Genomic DNA, 17985 nt, shown 5'->3' with positions numbered 1-17985 from the left:
CCACTTTCTCTTCTATTAGATTTAACATATCTAGGGATTGCTCCCTTGGTCAGAACTAGGTGATCTTTATCTCCTCTTATTTGATTTGGGTTGCAGTTTATTTTGTAAGACATTATAATAGTACTACCTGTTTTTTTCTTGGTCCCATTTGCTTAGAATTTTAATCCTTTCATTCTAAGGTAGTCTTTTTCCATGAAGGTTACATATGTTTCTTGGAGATAACATACAGATGGATCTTGCTTTCAGATCTGATTGGTTGTCTCCTGTCTTTTGATTGTGGAATTGATTGGTGGATTGCTTATAGTCAGACTTAATATTGAAATGTGTGTTTTAATTGCTGTCACTTTCATGGATTTTATAGTGTTTGTTACCTTAGTCATACTAAATTATACTTTGCAAAAATGCTATCCTGGAATCTTACCCAGTTCAGTGTACTCATCTTTTTTTTCAGTCTGAGATATAATTCCACTACTCTCTGTAGAGCTGATTCTTTGGTCAGAAACATCTTTAGTTATTTTTTTTAATCATAGAAAAATTTCATTTTCCTTTAATTTTGATAGATAGTTTTATTGGTGGTAGTAGTAACCTTGGTTGATAGTTATGTTCTTTGTAAACTTGAATTTGTTGCTCTAATCTCTTCTGGCTTTCAAAGATTCCATTGAGAAATCAGCTGTTGTTCTGATGGACACGCTTTTATAGGTGACTGAGTTCTTCTCTCTTGAAGGTTTTAATACTTTTTGTGTTATTTTTTAATTTTTTAATATGACATGAAGATTTTTTCTTGTGGTTCTGCCTATCTGATATTCTGTCTGTCTCTTGTTCCTGAGTTGGCATCTCTTTCCTTAGATTTGAGAAGTTTCTTCGATGATTTCATTGAATATATATTCTATGCCTTTAAACTGGAACTAATTTTCTTTCATGGCTATAGATTCATGTCTTTGGGTCTTTTCCCCCATGGTGTTCTGGAGATTCTGAATGTTCCACTTATGCATTTTAAAAACCTTATCATTTCCCTTGATTGAATGATCCAATTTCTCTACCTTGCTTTTAAGCGCTGATATTTTAACTTCTAAGTCATCTATTCTGTTAATGGTACTTCCACTGAGATTTTCTAGACTTCTGGATACTTTTATTTCCAAGTTCAGTTTGGATTTTCTTCAGTATCTTTAGTATTTCTGTCTCTTGTATTTTCTTGAACTCTAATCAGGAGTTTATTCATGTCCACTTTAAATTTGTTCAGGTATTTGTTGATTTTATCTTTGAATTCTTTAAACTTTTTGAAAGTTCATTTGAATTTTGTGCCTTAAGTTTGTTAAAGTTGCTCTCATTAAGGACAACTATTACTGTGTTGATAGTTTGGGGAAGTGACACATAGATTTTTAAGAAATTATCATTTCTGTATTTTTACAATGGGTTAGATTATTATTAGGTATATTTTTTGATGAGTTTTTTCATCCATCAAGGTGAAGTCCCCTGGTAGAGCAGCAGGTTTAGGCTAGTACTGAGGGGTAGAGCCTGTGGTAGTGGGTCTCTTTCAGGGTGGTAGTAGCCACTGGAGAATGTCCTGAAGATGAACAATCTGGGCAGCTTGGGAGCATGGTGTGTGGGGGAGGGCTGAGAGGAATAATTCTCCTCCTGAATTCTCTAGCCTGAAGTATGGTACGGGTGCCTCAAGAGAGTCTCAGATAGGAGAAGGCAGAGCCTAGGTTGAAACTGGGTTGTAGCCTTAGATAGCATTTGTGCCACCTGAATAGTCTATTCATTTCTCATAAAGGCGAGTGGAACTTTGGGGACCCTGGGGAGGAAAAGGAGAGTCCCATATGTAGTGTCCTAGTATAGTCTCTTGGAGGACAGGAGGCAGGGTTTTTGATAATCTAGTTATTCAGAAGACACCTTATTATGCAGTAATTTTAGAGCTCAGTCCTGAGAAAGGGTGGAAGGGGTTGAGGAGTCCTGGAAACATGAAAGTGAAGGTTCTACCTGGTACTACAGATTGTATAGATTCAATGCAAGGTATGTATGCTTCACTTGATTTTTAAATCTTTGTAAAATAGCTCAGAGGTAATCAGTTTTCTTCTTGGGCCACTCAAGTTGCAACTACCCACCAGGTTTTTCTAGGGCTTGTGCTTCTGGGTAGGTTCTCTTCCTTCCTACCTTACACTGAATCTACATGGGCTGCAGTGGCTGGTACAATGAGCACTGGAGAGGTGGCTCAGCTATAAAAGTCTCAGCTCTTAACAAAAGTAGCTTTAAAGGAGAATCATGGACCTAAAGTTAGCTGCATGTTTGAAATACACAAATGATATTGATATATGTACATATATATTATGTATATAATATACATATATGTGTAAGAAGCTATTACCACATGCACCCCATACATCCATTGAAGAGTTCCCCAGGGTCTTTTCCAATTCCTCTTTCCTTCCCTTTTTTTATTGTTGGAACCCTTCTACCCTCATCCATATATAAACATGACAATTAGGTTGCACTTTCTATAATTTTATAATTCACAACATCATATGATGTATTCTTCTTTGGTCTGGCTGAATGTTTTGATTCTTTAATGTTTTAGTTTATTTCTTTATTTGATGAATAATAACTTATTCTATGGATAAACAATAGTTTTATTGTCACATTCAACATTTGGCATGCTTACAAATAGAGCTGTTTATGAGCATTCCTGTAAGCCAGTTTTGTTGTCCCTGAGATTTGTATTTCCACAAAGAAAATCTTCACTTCAATGGGTAATAAACAGAAAGACAAGACCAGATTAAACAAACAAACAAACAAACAAACAAATAACCAAAGGAACTGGGATCAAGTGTTAGGCAGTATTCTATCAAGTCAGTTGATATCTTTGTTGACAGCTGTCTCAGCGTTGTCCTGCATCATGTTTCCCAATGAAATGAATCATGTCAGAAACTATAACCCACCAGTGGTACAATGGTTGCAATTTGTCTGATTTGTGGATCCCTTGAACAAAGTGTCTTGTAAGTGATCATATGAAGTAACAGGACTACATAGCTAATGCTTCCTGGTTGCTGATCTCAGACTTGGTTGTTCCCTAGCTGTGAACATCGGGTCTATTGTACTTACAATTTTACAGAAAGTTTTTATCTCCCAAACATCTCTCATGAATCTAGGCCAAGGGCCTGTAATGACACTTTATCTACTTTTCCCTGCCAACCACCACCATTTTGTGCTGCTGCAATTGAATCTGCTTTTGGATTTGGTCAACTTGGTGATCTCTTGGGAGGCATTAATACATGACTGCCTAGTTAACAAAGGGCAAATTATTGATGACAGAGATTTGCATCTAGAATATAGAATTGATTTTGGCATCTTTACAAGTATCTCATAAACTATAAGAGTAACCTGGATTTTGGTCAATTGCTTCCTCAGGCATTGCATATTTCTCTAAGCTGTTTAACCAACATGTTTCCATTATAGATATGCTTCTGGTGTCCACAAATCCCTCTGACTTTCATGTTTGCTCCTGTGGAGTGGTTGCGGTGGAGAACCAGGATGATGCTAAGGAATTTCTGGCCACAGAAGTAAGACATGGTAGCTGTAGAGGTTAAGTCTGGTAAAGACAGTGAGAAATGAAACTAACACCATACCATGCCATCTTCAGGTCTGAAGACCTGGCCTTGCTCCTCTTGGAGGTGCAGGTTGCTTCTCTCCAAAGTTTACTAACAGGGGAATCACTTATTTTCAGTAAAGTGGCTTTATTAAAGCTAAAGAAATGTTGACAAATTTCACCTTAATAGTAAACTTTTTTTTACTCTAAAGTTTAAATTCTGCCTTATCTACATAGAGTTGCTTTGGTATTGATATTTATTTATAATTACACTGTACAACCATGTGGTCTATAGAGTTTGACTTTTCAATTTCATTTTAGATAAAAACTCAATATTTTTTTTTGGTCAGGCTTTTGTTCCATTGTTTATTGAACCATTCTTCCAAACAAGATTTATCCTGTCAATATCTTAGAGAGTCTTTTATGTATTATATTCATTCAGTCTTACATTTATATAAATGAAGTTATTAAAAAAGAATATTGAATATAGACTCTTCTACCCTGTCTTCGTATGCATTCTAAATTAGTTACTACAATAACTACATTCTTCTGGGGCTACATGCAGTGTCTTTTTAGGATGCAGTGATAGAGTGCTGTTGTTATGGGGTTAGAAAACTCCTAGAGACCATCTGAATTCTATCCAGTTGTAATTAGCTGAATATTATTTTTTCTGAGTCTGTTCTCAGTTCCCGTTGTTGGATTTGGGATTGAGGTCTGGGCTTTTAAAGCCAAAGGTCAAAATAACTTCATTTCTGCAGCTCTGTGAGGAACAGTCTCACTCCTCCAGTACACAGAGATAAGCAAATTTACATGAGCCAGAGCAGTGCTTAATCACTTCACAGCAGTCAAACAATTCTGAGGAGAGGGTGAGGAGTCAGGGCTGCCAAGTTAATCATTTTAGGAAACTAGGTCAGCGACAAAGAGTTACTGAAATGGCTGCTTAGCACCAAATGGGGCTCCCCTTAACCGTCACAAGATAATGTGCTTTTCTTAACACCTTTCACCAATTTCTAAAATGAACAGGCTCTGGAACAAAAGCAGTTGAAATGTGGGGCCAGCCACCCAGCAGAATCAGTGATAGCTTCCTTAACCATGAAAGACAAAACAATGAACCTCCTGTAGCCACTTAGTGACTTGTTGCTGGAAAAGAGAAGAGAAGAGCAGGGTGTTGACGGAAACTGCTGAAGCTACTGGACACTATATAAACCAAGTTCTAAGCTTTCCTAACTCCCTTCTAAAGGACTGAGCAGATTCCTGGTAGCTAAGTGCCAACAAAGCGTATTTGTATGCTTTGAGCCCAGCTGTGTCTGGGCCTGTGGTGTTATGCCTCTCATTCCTGCAGCCCACAGTCTAGTGCAAGGTTGTGTGACACATGGCAGGGTGAGGTGCCTACTGGAGCCATCAGGCAAGGGGAGGCCCAGCCAGCCATCTGTTTCTCTTCTCACAGAAAGCCATAGACGTCTTGGGATTTCTTCCTGATGAGAAGTTCGGGTGCTATAAGCTCGTTGGAGCCATCATGCACTTTGGAAACATGAAGTTTAGACAGAATCCCAGAGAAGAGCAGCTGGAGGCTGATGGCACAGAACGTAAGACCTTACCAACACACAGCTCATAATTCTGTTCAAATCCTGTCTTCCAAGATTACCTTATTTTATTTGCATTCATTTGATCTCTTTTTTATTCATTTATTGGTTTTAGAAAATTTTGAAAATAATCAATACCATTTTCTTTAATTATTGTTACTTATTTGATTTTTTTTTTTCGTGTGGTACTGCCAGGGTTGAATTTAGGGCTTCATCCCTATTAGGCACGCCCTCTACACCAAGCCCTCTATTATTGTTGCTAAAAAGTTTTATCTGTCATTATTCTATAGTATCTTCCTTTCACAGCACAAGAAGCTTTTCTCCACTAATTACTGGTAATGTTAGTAGATTTATTTTGAGCATTTATGGAATATACTTTTAGCTCATGGACTATTAAGAAAAAGGATGGAGCAAATTGTCATAAAATTTATTGACTTGTATAAGGGGTGGTGGTGGCATGGTCTGACCAAAGACTTCTAGAGTTCCAAATTCAAACTGACTATATCCTATCAAAACTACAATGCTTCAAGTACTCCTCCTGTCTCCCAATAAAATGAATAGAATTCCAGCATGAGTGAGAAAGGGCCTCTTGAGCACCCTGCCCTTAGTGCGGGCCATTGGCAGTAGACAATTGATGAGGGAGACTCACTTTTCTTTGGTGATGTGGCACCAAGTGGTCTCAGGGGGTATATTTTGATGATGATGATGATGAAGATAATAATAATAATAATTTTAAAAGGTTGTTGAGTTTCAGTGGACTTGGAGGGAGATGGATTAAAATATATACATGTATGATAACTCCAAACAGTAAATAAAAATTCCATGAAAAACTATCTACTTAATTGATAAGAAAACATATTACAATCAGTTGTCTCTCTAGATTGATATGGAAACAAAATATCACAATTATGAAAAAAGAAAGTACAATGTTGCAACGATTACATTGAATTTTAAAATTCCATGTAAAAGAGAAGCTGTATCTAACACTTCCAAAGAAGAGTAGGTTTAGTTTTAAATTTTAATTGTGATATTTACATAACAAAATTGATCATGCCAGTCACATCTGTGCATCTCTCTGAACTTAAGTATATTCACATTATTGTTTTCTGTCTCATTAAAAATTATATCATGTTTAGCTTCCTGTTTTCTTTATCTTCAGCCACTGAAAACCATAGTTATGATTTCTATCTCTATGAGCTTGACTAGTCTAGGTACTTTATGTAAGTAGAACCACATAACATCTTTATCTGGTTTGTATCTGGTTTATTTCAATAAGCACCCTACCTTCAAGGTTGATGTGTATTGTAGTATGTATCAGGATTTCATTTCTTTTAAACATTAATTAATATTCTGTTATATGTATTAATATTGTTTTCTTTATCCACTCATCAACTGATGCAAATCCAGGTTGCTTCCACTATTTGGCTGTTCTGAAAGAGTGTTAGAGTATCAATTTTATTCCATTTATTTAATTCTTTTGTGTATCTATCTGTAAGTGGAATTTCTAGATTGAACGCTAACTTTATGCTGTGCCTTTGAGGAGCAGCCACATTGTTTCCTCAGTGGCTTTGTCTTATAGTGCCACACACAATACACAAAGGCTCTCATTCAAATCTGTGCCAGCACTTATCTTGTTTTTAATTTTACAATAACTATTCTGATGGAAATAAAGTGGTGTCACATTACTATTTTGATCTGACTTTTCCTCCTGACTAGTGGTGTAGAGCATCATTGTGTGTGTGTTTGAAATTAACGTCTGTTAAGGCCCTTTTCTCAGTTTGTGTGACTGTGCTGGGTGTCCTTTTATTATTTAACCCAGCAGTAGGAATATTTTTATTCTTTAGAATTACATGTGTGAACAAGATATCATCATGGCTCTGCGAGATACAGGTCAAACAAATATGTATCAGGTGATAATTCAGTGAAATTACAACTGAAGGAAAGAATAAGGTGTATGACAATATGGATGGGTTTGGTGTAGATACACTAGTCATGTGGTCCCTTCAGAAATGACAGCTTCGAACACAGATGTAGATGAAACAGGGATAATGATATGAAGATCTGTAATCTTCATATGTTGTAGCACATAGGCTTTTATGTCAACTTATTTTGCTCTGTTGCTTTTTTTCATTCTTTGACACTAGGGGGTTGTTATTGTTGCTCTGTTATTAGTTTCTGAGACTGAGCTCTAACCATGTAATTGGTTAAATTTCATGGCTCAAGTGTCCCCCTGTTTGATCCTTCTAAGTAACTGGGACTACAGCTGTGTCCCACTAAGGTTAGTAAGAGAAAGGCTTTGTTTTGTTTTAAACATCTTTATTTATTAGCATATGTTAATTGTATAAGTTTCTAGGTTTTATTATGACATATTCATATGTTGAAGAGTTGTTCTTATTACAGAAGCCAGACATATTTACTAATAAGCCAGAAATAATATTTCAAATAACTAATCCTATCCATTTTTTTCTGGTGACACATTTTCTTGTTCTCTCAAAATGTCTTCATCTTCCCTACCTGTACTTGCTTTAGGACTAAAAAAATACTTTCTATATTAAAATAGACTTTGTGCATGTTTTCTTTAGTTTTAAGAGCAGATCCTAAATTGAATCGAATTTTATCTACAAAGTTAATTCAAGTTCTCAGTATGCCATCTTACCTTAAAAGGTAAAGACAAAACAACATGCATTATTCTAGGGTTACTTCTTAATCACTTCAGAGAGCACTGAGTATTCCAAGATGTACCTTGGATTTATCTCATATGTTTATATTATACAACACATATGCACTCTGCTTTCTGGATGTGTGTGGAGAGAGAATAGTAAAGAGCAAAAAAGAAAAATACAGCCATAACACACACCTAAATATAAATTATTTTACTTGTATTAAATTCTTAAAGCTCTTCAACAAAAAGATTTATAATTCTATAAGTAAATGTCCATCTGATCTTTATTAAAAACATCTATGAGCATAGTATTTGTAGTAATTATAAAAACAATTTCACCATTTTCTGTGGTAGTTCCTACAACTCCTAATCATCTTCCTCAAGTCCTCATAAATGAAGCCCTGTCATAGACTATATCAGCCTTCATTTCTCTTTCATTCATCTCTAGTATATAAACATATCATATCTTGTTTGTTTGCATCAGTTGATGTGCATTTTCTACATTTGACCACTATAATAATATTACTAGAAATGCTGTGTAATTTTTATAATAAATATCTTCATTTCTCTTAGGTATATGTGCAAGAGAAAAATTGTTGGGTACTACAGTGACTCTCTGTTTAACCTCTAAAACAGTGTCAGACTATTTTCTGCAAAGCCCATGCCACACATGTATCTTTTCACCAACGTCTGTTACTTCTTTTCAACAAGAGCCATTCTGAGGGATCTTTAAATGTTGCTTCAGTGTGGTTCGACATGTATCTGCAAGTAGTAGATTCTTTCATTTAGCATTCACTTATTTATTTCAAAGCTGCAATCAGTATTTTTACGTTGATCTAAATGGACTTCTGTCTTATGAGCAGTGTATTTGGCTACAATAGAATGATTTCAACAGTGTAGAAATTTTATTCTTTGCCTCTTCGCTACCCTTTTCTTCAATCCCTTACTGATATCTTTCCTCTCTTTTGTGACCAGATGCTGACAAAGCGGCTTTCCTCATAGGCATTAGCACTTCTGAGTTGTTAAAAGGTCTGATATATCCTAGAGTCAAAATTGGTAATGAATATGTTACCAGAAGTCAAAACCTACAACAGGTAAGGTAACATTTGAGGGCATTGTGATTGTGTGACCATGTAATTATTTTACACATATCATATTTACATATTTTCAACAACTGACAATGTTAGCAATAAGAGTTTCTGTGAAGGTAGCAAAAAGGGCTACTTCATGCTGAATATTTTTACACTTCTCCTTTATGTAACACTTTACTTGTTATTTATATCTTGGTTGTCCAACTAAGAAACTTTCAGAACTGTAGAATATGTGAATCATCTTGGAGCTGTAACACTTCTACATTTTCACTTTCTTAGTGTAATTGACATGTGGTTACATTAGTGGAGAAGAGGTTTCAGTATGTATGTTGAAGATAGTGTTGGAAGGAACAAGAAATTGAGAACATACATGAAAGACAGAAGTCTATGCTGATTTAGTTTTGTATAAATGGCAAATGTTCTGAGAATGGCTTTTCCTGACTTTAGGCTTTTCCTTATGCAGTAAATATGTCCAGGGCTGCTGAGTGCTGAGAGAGTTTAAGTATACCAGCACATTTAAGAATAATTTATGTCTGTTTTATATGTTAGTCAGTATGGTACAGGCCATGCTGTAGAAATGCATATACACCAAAATCTCAGTGGTAACAAAATTTTATTTTCTTACCCAAATGATGCTTAGTACCTATCATAAGAAATTTTTGCATTGCATTCTTATGTTACTTTAGACCCATAGCCTGTGTAGTTGTGAACAGGATAAAAAGGCATTTGTGAAGGAAATTTCTCCTACATCAACTTTAGGCAGTGGTGTTAGTACTTTCATTCATATCCAATGATGAGAATTTGTCAGATTGTTTCCTCACTATAGGAGAGGTGATAAATGTGGTTATTCTAGAAAGAGAAACGGTACAGTGAAGTCATGACCTCATCTCTGTCACCCAAACACTCATATATCGATGCAATACACATACACACACATGTATACACACATACACACACATATACACACATGCATACACACTCTCACACACATACATGCACACACATACACATATATACATGCACATACATATATACACTCACACACATTCACACATACATTTACACACATGAACACCACACATATATATACCCTAATATTAGACATTGGTGACAGTTAGTAGTCACTCAGGTGGCAGGGGATTGGGAATCAGAATTCAAGATCATCTTAGGATGAATTAGTTTGGGGCTATCCCCCCCACCCCAAAAAGTAAAATACAAAAATAATAACAAAAATCCATTATATATTGTTGATAGACTGGGTATATGAAGGTTATAGCAGGCTTGAACATCATGGAATTACCTTCTGCCTCACTGAGAAAATTAAGACAGTGGCAGAGTAAGGGGTAAGGAAAATGTCTCATCTACTTTAAACTACGAATACTTTTTTAAAACTTAAGTGTAATCGTGAAAATGATGGTTTTGTAACTGTTTAATTTATGCATCTGGAGATATACCTCTGTAGTAGAATACTTGCCTAGCATAGATTTAATTATCAATGCCAATGTGCGTGTGCACACACACACACACACACACACAGAGAGAGAGAGAGAGAGAGACAGAGAGAGGCAGAGAGAGACAGAGACAGAGAGATAGAGGCAGAGAGACAGAGAGATAGAGGCAGAGAGAGAGAGAGAGAGAGAGAGAGAGAGAGAGAGAGATGTTTATCTTTTCCTTTTTCTAGTCTTATGCTACTCAGAAGTAAGTGGATCAGGAATATTTTATGACATTTTGTTTGAGGAAACATTTAACATAACCTTGGTGACCTGTAAGGCCATGGATTATGTTCAGCATTTAGCATAGTGCTCTGTAAACTGGCAGGTTCTTTATAAATGTTAAAATAATTAACTTGGGTGGAAGTTGATTCCAGAAGTATTTACGCTACTTCCTAGCATTAGGCTTAGACATGTTTCTCAGTGTCATTGTTTCTTCTACATCCACCATAACATGAACGTGTAACATGCAGTGACTATAGATTAGGGTCTTTTTTCTTATACAACCAATGAACCTGTATGAAGACTGTAATTAAATATCCACCTCTTAAAATAATGTACTACAGGGGATTAATTTGCAACTCCAGGTTTTACTCTAGTAGAACTGGTTAAGAAAGCTAGTATGTTATTTTTCAAAATTAAAAAAAAACCTACCTCATTGTCTTGGGGACAGCAAAGGAGAATTTTCTTAGCCTCACTATGACAGAAAAATCTGTGCCAGGAAGATTTTTCCCTGAGGTCATTCTTGATCCAGAAAGGTGAGGAGCCCACAGAGAATGAAAATAATAAAGAGTTGAAAGTCAAAATTAGAGTTTCCAAGAACAGTATTGGAATGGAACTGCTGGGAAGGCAGGTGAGTTGCTAATAGTCATTCATCTTATCAACCAGCAGCATCAGCAGTAGCCAAGCATGTTCGAGGGATTATAGATGTTTAATATTAAATATTAGCACTTTAAAAACTTTATTTGACACAGTTCATTAAAAGAAAGAAAGCTCAATATTTATTTGATAATAAGGGAGATTTTATTTAAGACTATTGTAATAGAGAAGTTGCAACAGAAACATGACTTTGGACTCAACTCTGCATGCAGCCATGGCAAGTAGGAATTTGTAGATCAAGAATGGGGAAAGAGGGTGAATGAAAGCACATTTCTAAGAGAAGACTTCATAGAAAGGGGACCATGGTTGAACTAAATTAACAGACTTCTTCCTAAGGACATGACATGAGGAAAAGATACACGGTTAGGTATTAAGGGTAGAAAAATCTTCATTAAATGGCATAAAAGGTTTTTCTAGCAACTGACTAGAGTGAATGTGAGAATAGTATTACTCTTCAGATTCAATACATTTGGGGGGAGACCTGGGTCCTGATATCTTTTTGTGTTTTTTTTAAATTATTTCCTCCAGATGATGCTGATAGCGGGTCTTGAGACCACAATGTTCAGAACCAGGTTCTAGAGTATGCCATCAAAACATACTTTGAAATATTTAGTTTATTGTTAATAAGAACATCATTTCTCTCATCTACACATTTGATAAGGAGGCACCGTGTTAACTTTTTAATAATCTTCTCATTTCTCCAACCCATTCTTGCTTTTCTTCTTTCTTTTTCTCCTCATATTCACCATAATTCTAAGACTATAGAAGATTAATAAACATATACTGGTTTGACTAGCACATGTTTGTAGATACACAATGCCCATGATTAAATCAAACATTGTTGCAGGAACATGCTAAAGATTTGCTTTTATTGTTTATGTGTCAAGTCTGTATGTGGGGGTGAGCATGTGAGATTAGAAGAGGAAACTGGATCCTCTGGAACTGGAGTTCCAAGCAGTTATGAGCTGCCTGGGTACTGGAAGAGTAGCAAGCAACCTTAAAACATTGGGCCATCTCTCCACACCCCATTTTCAAAGATTTATTTTTATAAGTTTTGAAGAAAAATATTTAAATATGATTTCTAGGTAACCTATGCAGTTGGTGCACTGTCTAAGTCAATATATGAAAGGATGTTTAAGTGGCTAGTGGCACGCATGAACCAGGTCTTGGATACCAAGGTGGAAAGCCACTTCTTCATTGATATTCTTGACATCACTGGTTTTGAAATACTTGATGTAAGTATACATGGTAAGTGTATAATCAATGAATATTTTGAGGACATTAGAAAATTCAAGTTTGAGAAATGTAACCATAATAAAGCATAATCAAAGCATGCTATAAATACTTATACTTAATATCAATGGGCATGCAAATATGGAAAGAGGAATATGTTGAATATCACACAGGGTTTCATTCCTAGACAATAACTATAGGCAACTAATGACTGCTCAAAGAAGGAGAATTAGTTTCTCCCAGGGATGAGCTTGTTATAGTTTGTCCATATAGAATGGTTGGTTAGCCATGAGACCATATACACAAAAGCAACAAAAACAGACTCAGCAGGTTGTAATAATACATTTGTGCATACATACATATGTGTATAACACATACATACATATATGTGTAACAATAATAATTAGAGAAATAGAGGCTATCAACTTGAGAGTGGGGGTGCATGGGGAGGGTTGGAGGGAGGAAAAGGAGGGGGAAAACTGATATAATTCTATTTCAGTTAGAATATAGTTACAAAAGAAAACCAAATTTACAAATAAAAAGAATCTTTATACCTAAATTCTAAGGGCTATCTTGATTAGAGAATAGCTACAAATAGTTACAATTAGTAGCATTTATTATTATTACAATTAGTGTTAACTGTCTAATTTCTTAATCCATATTTAAGTCAAAGTAAATAGAGGTCTTTAATGAATTTTTAATCGTAATTCAATTGAGCATTATTTTACTGCAATAATCATTAGCTTTTAGATATATCCGAAGGAGATAGGAATTTAGCTGAGCACTTTTAATGGTTAAGAATTCTTGCCCTCATGTGATGGCAACTGTGATTTTTTCTTGTTAACATGTATTGTTGCAAGTGGAATTTTTAACCCTCCTCCCTACCTATTTATAGTACAATAGTCTGGAGCAACTCTGCATCAATTTTACCAATGAAAAGTTACAACAGTTTTTCAATCAGCAACTGTTTATTCTGAAGCAAGAAGAATACAGGAAAGAAGGCCTTGACTGGGTGTCCATTGACTATGGTCTGGATTTGCAAGACTGCATAGATCTCATTGAGAAGGTACAGTATATATGTATTTGTCCTCCCTGTGATTTTTATTTACAAACTATCAGCTTATCATGCTAATCCATCTCAGCAAGAGGCTCTGTCAGAAGATGGGGAATGGGTCTGGAAGGCTCTATCCATTTTCTCCTGGTGGCTTTTGTGTTCAAGATCCATGACATCACAGCTAAACTTTCCTGTCAATTGCCATACTCCATCACGTGTAACACAGCCTGTCTGTACACTTATACCTTATGCATGGCTTCCACCGTTAAAATGCAAGGGGCCTTGTTTAAAGTCAAATGGACAAGCTCTGTTTCCCTCAAGGAAAAGACAGAGCTGAAAATGTGAACTCTGCAACACCTGCCTCATTAACAATGAGCATACCCATATTTGGGAAAGCTTAAGAAAAACATGCAGGTAAACAGCTGATATAAATTATTAAAGTTGATACCAAGCAAATATTATTTGTTCATTTAATTGGGCCAGTACCAGTTACTTTAAGTAATTTATGACAGTGTTTTCCTGGCTTGTTAAATTAGCTGTAGTATATGGTTTCTGCATTGTATGAGGCCTCCCTCTCTGCCATATGCTATGGAGTTTGGTAGAAGGGTTCATGGTCTCTTTTCTGCATCTTTGTCTACAAGAACAAGCCTTGTCGCATAGTAGTAACTTGTGCCTTTTTTGGGTTTTATCAGGAATTGCAGTACTATTTGGAGACAAGTCTAAGCAGGCTAAAGCCTTTGCCTTCCTGAAAGTTCTTCAGATACTCTAACCTTTGATTGTCACCAATCCTGTCAGTAAGGATGCAGAAATTAAATAAATGCAATGTACTGTGAAAACAATATAAGATTTTAGATAAAAACAAATTCTATTATTCTTAAAAGGAACAAACATCACATTGATTTATTTTGGTCAGTGAACTTCCCAGTGGGAAATGAAATTGAATAAAAAAAAAGTGGACTCCTTATATCATTATAAACTTGTTAAAATAATAGTAATAAACTAATCATATTGTGGTGAGTTGTGTGTGTGTTTCTATGTCTGTGTTGGTTTGTATGTTTATGTGTGTGTTTGTGTGTATATTTCTGTGTATTGATGTGTGTTGGTATGTGTGTATATGTGTGTGTTGGTATGTGTATTTGTGTGTACACATATGTGTGTTGGCTTTCTAACTAGAGATAAAAAGGAGCTTCAGACTGGCAAAGGGAAAGAAAGACTTAATTTTTAGCAACTGTCACTTCTGTCAGCAGCTGACACTGCTGATAATAAGACTCTATTTTCAAATGAAAGGAGGCATGTAGAGATTGTTCAGACCATGGTAGGTCAATGTCATTGACTCTCATTTGACCTGAGGTTATTGCCTCATTTATTCTGGCCTCAAGTCCTCCAAGTTATATCCTAGCAATGTTGATGTAATTTCCTGTTGATTTTCTACTGGTTTGATAAAATGTGAAAAAATATTGACTAGGTGATAGAAAGCAAAGATAAGTATTCAACTACTTCAAAGAACTCATGCCAGATTAAAAGCAAGCTCTCTCCTGTAATATACAATATTTTGCGAAGATCTAGTATATTGATTTGGAGAGAAAATTGTTTATATAATGGTAAAACTTAGTTCTTGATAGAGAATGACTTATGGAAAAATTTAAATTCAAAGTAATTACAGTACTTCAATATATACAAAATATGTTGTATTGTACATATGCTGCATGTTTATAGGCAGAAGAATTTTTTTTTCTCCCCAATTTATTTCCCTATGCTTTCAGAGACAAGTAAACCATGGTCCCCCATCTCTACCTCTTTCAGTTTTTCACCTATGAACTTGAGATAATGAGGTCAATGCAGTAAGGGTCATGCAACACAACGTGGAGTCAGACAGACTCGTTCTTTGTCCTTGCCAATGGGAGCTAAGCTTCACTATTAGCTGGGTAGTCTATGACCACCTCAGAACTGTAGTCCTTTGAAACTGTGATGAAGCCTATGTCAGTTCCCTGCACAGCATGAGTATTTCCTTATTTTTTTGTGACTGTTGTCTGGCCTCCCCTTCCTAGAAGGTTTCCAGGCATTAAGTTTGCCATCACAACACAAAACAACCATGCTGTCCAGAGAGTGTTGCTCAATATTAGCTTATTAAATAATTTGATGATATTACAATTATTTTAAGTGCTTCAAGGTATCTTTTAAGATATGAGTTTTCAATCTTTTAAAATCTGAGTTTCTTGTGATTTGCATTACTGGTCAACTAATTGGCTGGACTTGAAAATTTAACTTTCAAGCACAAAAGTTGCATGTTTTTATGTTTATAAAAATATTTGTCTCGTACCGAATTTATCATACATTGTTAGTCACAAGCTTAGTTGTTACTTTATTTCTCCAAGTTCACAGTGACCTTCTTTCATGTAAATGCTGTGAACAAACCTATTATAGGATTAACTCACACCTGTTTTATTACTGAAATGTGGTAGTTCAGAACTTAATTTACTTACTAAAGTATTATCATACAATTACATATTTATGGTTATGTATAATGCTTTGTTAAACAGATTATCCCTCTTATTTCTTGACAAATATCCAAAATTTTGCACTTGAGAGCATGTTACTCTTTCAGAATGTCTTTAAAAGTTCTAATATGCTCCCATGGGATTAGGATAAGGTTTCAGAATTGTATTGGCTTCAAGAGAAAATTCACTTCAGTTTTTACCATCATAATAGATGCTGAGTGTGTTACACAGTGGATTACATTATTAGCCTTACATGCCTGAATTGATCCAAATTAACATTTTTTCTTACCTTTGCCTATTTACTTTTCCATTAGTTCTTTGAAAGTCTTGGAGGATGTGCTTCCATCACACTCCTCACTCTCCTAACTCACCCAGATTCACTGTTCTTCCCTATCCAAACAACTTTTAAAATTTGTCTTTTGCTTGTTAATCCTTCAAGAACACTATGTGTTCCCAAGCTATTCTTGTACATATGTTCTTCTGCTGGAATATAGTTGACCTACCAGTGGCTACACTCTCAGAGAAACCTCTTTCTCTTTCTCCCAGATACTAGCAATCTCAATAGCTCCATGGCTAGAGACGGATTAATTTTTTTTTTGGAATAAGTTTTGATTGCTTCTATATAATGATATATTGTGAGATAATGACTTTCCATATCACTAGGCAGCAAATATTCCAAAAATTTTCTAAAATATTTTAAACCCTGGTAACATCCCAGATGTTAATTAAATAGACATTGCAGTCTCCAAGAGGAATTCTTTAGTTATGCTAATTTTGCTATTTTAATAGGAAATAATTAACATTGGTATCCGGTTGTATCTTGTTTACCTGCAGATTTTTTTATTGGATATTTTATTTACATTTCATATGTTATCTCCTTATCCCATCCCTCAACCACCCAGGAACTCCCTATCCCCTCACTCCTCCTCCTGCTTCTCTGCAGATGTACCCCTATCCCCCCCCCCCAATCCCACCTCACCATCTTCAAATTCCCTCCCCCTGGGGCGTCCAGCCTTCATGAGACCAAGGATCTCTTCTGTCACCTATGCCCAGCAGGGCCCTCCACCCTTACATATACAGCTGAGACCATGGATCCCTCCCTAAGAGCTCCCAGGCTGGTGGTTTAGACCCTGGGAGCTGTGGTTGGTTGGTATTGTTGATCTCCTCATGGTGCCACAAACCCTTTCAGCTCCTAGAGTCTTCACTCTAACTCCTCTATTGGGAACCCCATGATCAGTTCAATGGTTAGCTGTGAACACATGCCTCTGAATATGTCAGATTCTTGCAGACCTCTGAGGAGAGATCTATATCAGGCTCTTATCAGCATGCACTTCCTGACTTCCACATCAGCATCTACCTTTGGTGATTGCACATGGGATGGATACTCAGGTGGAATGGTCTTGAGACGGCCCCTCCTTCAGTTTCTGTCCCTCACTTTGTCTCCATATTTGCTCCCTTGAGTATTTTGTTGCTCCTTCTAAGAAGGATTGCAGCACCCCAACTTGGTCTTCCTTCTTCATGAGCTTCATGTGGCCTGTGAGTTGAATCTTGGGTATTTCAAGGTTCTGGGCTAATAACCAATAATCAGTGAGTGAATACCATGTGTGTTCTTTTGTGATTGGCTTGCTCTCACTCAGGATGATATTTTCTAATTCCATCCATTTACCTAGATTTTTAATTTATAGCTTCATGCATTTAATTTTTTTTAACAGTTTGTCTGACTATTGTTCCCAATCAAGTAGCCTAGGTTCCAGAAATCAAACTTTTCCATATTGAAGCATGGGTTTAATGTTCGCCATCAATTAATTGCTCACTAGAAATTTCCTGAGGATTTAAACTAAGAGTAATAAGGTGTATCACCCTGGAAGGCATTGTCTTTCTACTCAAGAAATTTCTCTTATAATTGAAAATA

The 17985-nt window shown here is 35.9% G+C and overlaps 1 protein-coding gene across 1 annotated transcript in view; it reads left to right on the top strand.

Annotated features, from left to right (window-relative positions):
• Window positions 1-17985, top strand: part of Myh15 (myosin heavy chain 15) — a 138908-nt gene that overhangs the window by 28458 nt on the left and 92465 nt on the right. The window contains exons 10-14 of the mRNA XM_028755586.1: window positions 3454-3557; window positions 5031-5169; window positions 8804-8922; window positions 12374-12523; window positions 13417-13587. Of these exons, the coding sequence (XP_028611419.1) occupies window positions 3454-3557; window positions 5031-5169; window positions 8804-8922; window positions 12374-12523; window positions 13417-13587 (683 nt within the window). The remainder of the gene's footprint in view (window positions 1-3453; window positions 3558-5030; window positions 5170-8803; window positions 8923-12373; window positions 12524-13416; window positions 13588-17985) is intronic.

The sequence above is a fragment of the Grammomys surdaster genome, unplaced genomic scaffold, assembly GCF_004785775.1.
Source record: "Grammomys surdaster isolate TR1022 unplaced genomic scaffold, NIH_TR_1.0 126066, whole genome shotgun sequence".
Taxonomy (NCBI): Eukaryota; Metazoa; Chordata; class Mammalia; order Rodentia; family Muridae; genus Grammomys; species Grammomys surdaster.
This window is presented reverse-complemented; position numbering and strand designations above follow the sequence as displayed.